The sequence below is a fragment of the Onychostruthus taczanowskii genome, unplaced genomic scaffold, assembly GCF_017590055.1.
Source record: "Onychostruthus taczanowskii isolate IOZ18803 unplaced genomic scaffold, ASM1759005v1 scaffold48, whole genome shotgun sequence".
In the NCBI taxonomy this organism is placed as follows: domain Eukaryota; kingdom Metazoa; phylum Chordata; class Aves; order Passeriformes; family Passeridae; genus Onychostruthus; species Onychostruthus taczanowskii.
Window position 1 is genome coordinate 3,403,074 of NW_024502347.1, and position 6,000 is coordinate 3,409,073.

At 51.9% G+C, this 6,000-nt stretch overlaps 1 protein-coding gene across 1 annotated transcript in view; it reads right to left on the reverse strand.

Moving 5' to 3' along the window:
* Window positions 1–5,487, reverse strand: part of LIN28B (lin-28 homolog B) — an 84,637-nt gene extending 79,150 nt beyond the window's left edge. The window contains exon 1 of the mRNA XM_041414893.1: window positions 5,454–5,487. Coding sequence (XP_041270827.1) covers window positions 5,454–5,487 — 34 coding nt within the window. The remainder of the gene's footprint in view (window positions 1–5,453) is intronic.
* Window positions 5,488–6,000: the final 513 nt, after the last annotated feature.

Here is a 6,000-nt window from a genome sequence, read left to right on the forward strand (position 1 = left end):
AATAATTTATGAATGAACAAGAAATTTCCAACGCGGCGCTTTTTTTTTTTTTCCCCTTCCTTTTCGGACAGCTAATCTGCACGCTTCTTTACGGGAAATCGAGATGACGTATTATTCTGGGGTTTCTGCCCTCCCGTGCATGCAGAAATCCGTAGGAAGATCCGTGTGTTTCTAGATACAGCCCACTGAACAACAGCTGCACGCAGGGGAGATTATGGGGGTATCTGTGCCCACCGCAGGCGGGCTCCGCGTACGCACACGAAGGCGAGATGCTCCCGGAGGAGGGACACACGTGTGTGCGGACACGGACGGGGACACACGTGTGTGCACACACGCACGGCGAGCGCCGGCAGGCGTCGGCGGCACGCTGTGCGCACAGCGCGGGCAGATGCGCAACTGGATCATTACTAATTTCGCATTCAAATTAGAAGGGCGCCGGAAACGCGGTATCACCTTAATATGCCCCAGAATGTGCGGAGATCTAGCGTTTCACAACATTTCTGGAGGGGGGATGGGGCGAGGGATTGTACTTCACAGGTTTCTCCGCCATCTCTTTCCGGGGGAGGGGATGTGATTAATGACTTCCTAAATAAGAGCCCAGTTTTCAAGCCGAGAATTGGAGTGAACCTCAATCAGCAGTTGGGAGAGGACTGACAGAGAGAGGGATTTACTGGTGAAGAGGGAGGGGAGAAAAAAAAAAAAAAAAAAGCCTCGGGGGAAGAGGACAAAGAGGGGAGAAATAATGGTGACCGGGGACTGCTGTTTTAAGTCTTCACTGCCAGCGGGAGGGGGGATCCAATTCGGAGAAGAAATGTGTGATATGTAACGGGCTTGGTAACAGCCCCTTTGCAAAGGCACTCCCCTTCCGCGCTCACAGGTACACAGCTATGGCACTGCCCTCCAGCCCTTCCTGCTGCTGTACGCACGGCCAAACGCTTTTAAAATAATATTTCAGAAACGTGAAAAACAAACAGTTAGGGGAGAATTAGTTTTATTCTTCCACCTGCCCATCTCCTTTACTGTAAAGTTACAGATGAAAGTATTCTGTCCTCATCACCACCTACTCGCATTAACCTGTCTTTCCATGCGGTATTTATACATATATATATATATATATATATATATATATATGTGCTTTAAATATTGCCCATACCTTGTAAAAACCTGGACTCCGACTTTCTTTTTAACCTCCCCCCTTCTCCCCCCAGCATCCTCCCTTATCCCAAGGACGCACAAACAAAAGCCAAGGCAACAAACTGATCCGTGCAGAACCTGAATGCAAGGGGCTTATGCATTTGCAAAGCACTTGCTGTTGTTTGGGAAGTGGCGTCGATCAGTCTGCCCAATTAAGGGGAACGCCTTTGCCCCCATGGGCCTGTTTACTCCTTTTGTTGCCTTTCAGGAAAGCGTCAATTCCCCTGCTAGCGCCTCATTTCTGTGTGAAACACCAAGGTGGAGGCTCCGTGTGATCGTTTGCAAGAAAGAGGCGAGGGTGGGCAAGAGTGTACAAATACAAGCACCCTGACAAGTGGAGCAGAAGCTTTAAATCCTGAAATTCCTTTGCAGTCTTCAACCGTAAATTTCCTATAGGTTGTTTCAACAGTCAGGTCGACTTCCTACACTGACCTGCCTTACGCATTCGTGCTACATACCACTTGCTTTTGGCTCATAACCTCCTTTTCCCCCTTACAATAGATTATTTTGCAATATTAAATCTCCAGTAATTTTATAGGCTTGGATCTTATGACCGGGACGATATCTAAAATATAATGAATGTACGCGATTTTAATATACGTGAAACCTCAGTTATGAACAAGAAATTAAGGGTACCGGAAGAAAACAATCCTTACACCTCTTACTTGAACTGCCCAAGACTACATATCTTGTGGCAGAATAGCACATTTATAAAAGACAAGATCCCTCTGCTCCTCGAAAAGACAGAAAATACCCGTTTAATAAAGTTTTAAAAGTCTTTATTTTAAAAGATTGATTCATTTTACCGGTATTCGGTATTAAACAAAAAAAATTAAAATCCTTAGAGGCTAGAATATTGGTTAAACAGACACAAACGAGTGGAGTTCATTAAATGGACAAAATGTCATGTTAGCAAATTTCAGTGAAAAGAAAATTTCACTATATGTTCTTCTATGAATAAATGAACGACTCCAAAACCACGTAAATAAATGAAGGTAAATATATTGGTTGCAAAGTTTTTCTTAGGTTGCAAAATAAGTGCAAATTTTGTAAAATGAAGGGGGATGGGATTTGCAATGTGTCTTTACTGAGATTTTCAGGCCTCCAGTATTAGTGGAATTAAGGTTGGGGTCACTGGACTGGTCACTGGTGTCAGATGTTATCGACTCATTCATTTCCTGCAAGGGACATCAGCCTTTCAAGTTTTGTGGAAGGTAGAGAGCTGTTGCCAGCTGGGAACTCTCCGGGTAAAAGAAAAAAATTTAAAAAGAGAAAAAGGAACCCCAACCAACACCCTTCAAAAATTCATTCTGAAAGGAGGGGGGAAGAGGTAAGAAAATCCTACGGAACAAGCCAGTTCGTGGAAAAAACTAGTTTAATGGTAATAGTTTACATTTAAAAAAAAAAATCCATTTCTATCCTTACATTTCGCTAAACAGATGCTAATTTTGGAAAAGACAATTATAGGAAGCTGGAATCATTGTCTTTCTACTTGCACAGCAAGAGCTCCCTTGAAACTATGTAACCAAAACCAGTGGTGTTGGATTTCCTATTTGTCACCTTCCTAAAGCTTTTAAAGTCCTAACTTCGGCTTCTTCTATTCCTCTAAACAAAACCAAAACAAGACAAAAACCGCACAATCCCCCCTCCTCGAAAATACTACCCGCCTTCTTAAAAAAAAAAAAAAAAAAAAAAAAAAAAAAAAAAAAAAAAAGGAGAAAACCCCAAACTCTAAAGAAAACAGGGAGAAAAAAAAAAAAGCGCACAAAAATCCAAACAAACGACGGAGCCGCGTGCATTTGTGCATTTGAAACAAAACGCGTGTTTTACACTTGAAAGCAGAGCTCGGGGTGCTGCTACCACTTCCCATTTCAAAGCACAGCCGGCGCTCCTCGCCGACGGGCAGGCAGGAGGGGCAGGCACGGCGCCGCGGCGCCCCTGCCCCCTCTCTCCGCTGCCCGCGCTGGGCTGCTCGGCGCCGCCCCGCCGATGCTGGACCGAATGAGATGCCCGTCGTGTTTTTTCTACACGGTCTCTGCCGAAACCGGCTCTTCCTAGATGTGTGGCCGGAGGGGGGCCTTTCCCGCCGCTCCTACGGCCGGGAGGCTGTGCCGGTGCGGAGCTGTTCCCGCCAAAACCCTCTCACCTACATTTTGGGCGCCAAAGCCGCTTTCCCTTTCCGCCGCCGCGCAGCGCCCGGGTCGAGGGAGGGGGTGGCCACCCTGCGTGGCCGTGCCGCTCCTGGGAGCAGAGCCCGATCCCAGCGCTGCGCCTCCGCCGGGCAGGGCCAGAGTCGGGCGCCCGCCGGGCGCGGAGGTTCGGGCGTCCAGCGGCCGCACTCCGCCAGGGCCCGGGAGGCGGCGGGTCTGTCCCCCCAACCCTGCCCTAAAGCCCCATGGCTTTTGTTTAACACTTCCCAGAAAATGAGGCTACTTCCCAGCCGGGGACGTGGCGGTGCGCCTTCCCGCGTCTTTGGGAGAGTAGGGTCGGATGAGCTCCGGCAGTTCCCCTGGTCGGGCTTATTACCCTCTCTTTAAATCGCGAGCATTGATAGTAGAAAATATGCAATTTGTAATTTAAAAAACAAATCAAAACAGCGCCGGTCCCGGCTGCGCGCTGCCACGGCTCGGACCGAGCAGGGACGGGATTTGCCCGACGTGCGACCGCGGGTATGAAGTTACAGGCTTTACGGAGGCGCCTTCGCACCGCGCCTGTCCCGAACCGCGGCTCTTTTCGGGAAATGCAGTTTCAGGGCTCAGAAAGAGCCTCTCTCCCGTCACTCCCGGCCGCCGCAGCAGCTCGGTTTTTTAACTTCCCCGGCGCTCCTCAGCCGTCACACCCAAGGCGGGCGCTCCCGGAGCCCGCCCCTGCTCGCTCATGGGGACGGGGCAGCCCCCGCCGAGCTCCGCAAGCGCCGCTGCTCGAACTGGGGTCGGAGCGCGGTTTCAAGCGTGAGCTTTGCGAACACGTTCTGTTGGAACGAGAAGGCGGCCGAGGGTGCGGCGCGGGCCCGCCCTGCCGTCCGTGCATCTCTGCTGGGCGTGCCGGCCGTTTGCGGGGGACTCCTGAAAGTGCTGTCAATTACTGTGATCCCGCGTGGGATCCGCGGGCAGGAGGACGCGGGAGGCGCTCACTCGGAGAGCTCGGATGCAGGATGTGGTCTCACGTACATTAACCGTCTCCCAGCTGCGGATTTGCAACTGATAGCGGCCGCTTCCACGGGGGATTTAAAGAGGCTCTGGAAGTCGTCGCGGGAGACCGTGTGACAGGGCTAACGCCCCGCAGGGAACACCGGCCACCGCGGAGGGACCGACCACACGGCCCGGTGTCCCCGCTTCGCTTCCCGCTCGGCAGGCTCAGGACGATGAGCGGACGGGTCCGCGCCTCGAGCGCTTTCGCTCCAGCCCGTCTCCTCAGACGGGACACTCCCCGACGGGCAAGTGCCCGGCGGTGACACGGACAGCTCCTCCCGCCCCAGCACACAGACAACCCCCGGCGCCTGCCATCGCCCACCCCAGGCCATCCAGCGCTGCAGGGAGCGCGTCCCGCGGTGCGGGATCACCGGTGTCCCCGGGACGCGCGTCCCTCCCTCAGGGGCGCAGCGCCGCTCCGCGGGGAGCTCCGCGCCCCGGCCCGCGCATGCGCCGCCCCGGGCGGGCACCGAGGGCGCCGGGGCAGAGGGGACGGACGGACGGACGGGGGATGGACGGGCGGGGCGGGCAGAGGGGATGGACGAGCAGAGGGATGGACGGACGGCCAGAGGGGCCGGGCGGACGGGCAGGGGAAGGACGGCAGGGGATAGACGGACGGGCGGGGGGATGGACGGGCAAAGGGGCTGGACAGACGACACTGCTGAGGCGTCGCGATCGGGAGAGGTGCGTGGCGCTAGTGTGGCAGCGGCACGGAAATAACTCCACGAGTTTAAATTTTAGTCCGTGATTGAGGTGTGTGCGCCCACCTCTGCGGTGGTGGTCCCGCAGCGCTCGTACAAAGCCGTGGGCTCCCACCATTTGCGACAGGTATGTGACATGGGGTTATTGTAAATAAACTTTCCTCATGTAATTGTTTATTTTTCTTACAGAAGCCGAACACTCAAGCCTGCATCCAACAAGAACTCTGAAGCCTGTGCACAAAATTAGCGTTTCTTCCCCATCCCACACAGCGATTACGTTCATGAGAGTCAGCGGGACAAAGTGCTGAAGCACCTCAGTTTTACAGATACACAGTCAGCCACGTAAGACGCTGGAGAGAAGACTGACCTGAGCCTGAGGAGACCTTCTTGAATGACCTCATCGTCTTCTGAGGAACCTAAAATCAGAGAGCTGGAGTCAGTACCGCGTTCACTGTCCCGGAGTACCGTATTTAATTACCTCATCTGCAGTTTAACGGCTCATTAGGAGGCCATAAAATGCCAGGGCATTGACTCTATGAAGTGACCTGTAAACCTACTGTTTGAGACTTACCTAGCTCATCAGAACCACAGTGAGACAACCAAGGCGTAAGAGAAAAAAAATCAAGTGCTGCTTTCCCCCCGCCCCCCAGCACCAGTAAAAGCATTGCCCCTTTCATTAGTCTCTTATGAAAGCTACACAATTGATGACAAAAGGGAAAAGACACAGATTTGCAGAATATTGGAAGGTGTTGTTTTCCTTTATCAATATTTAATTGCAGTAGGTAACCTAAGAACTAGTATGTTGTCTTTACTATGCTTAAATTGTACATATTAAACAATCAAGTCATATCTTGTATATGATTTAAGAAAAGCCAAGAAAAATAATTCTCCAGGATTCTTTCATGGTCAAAATA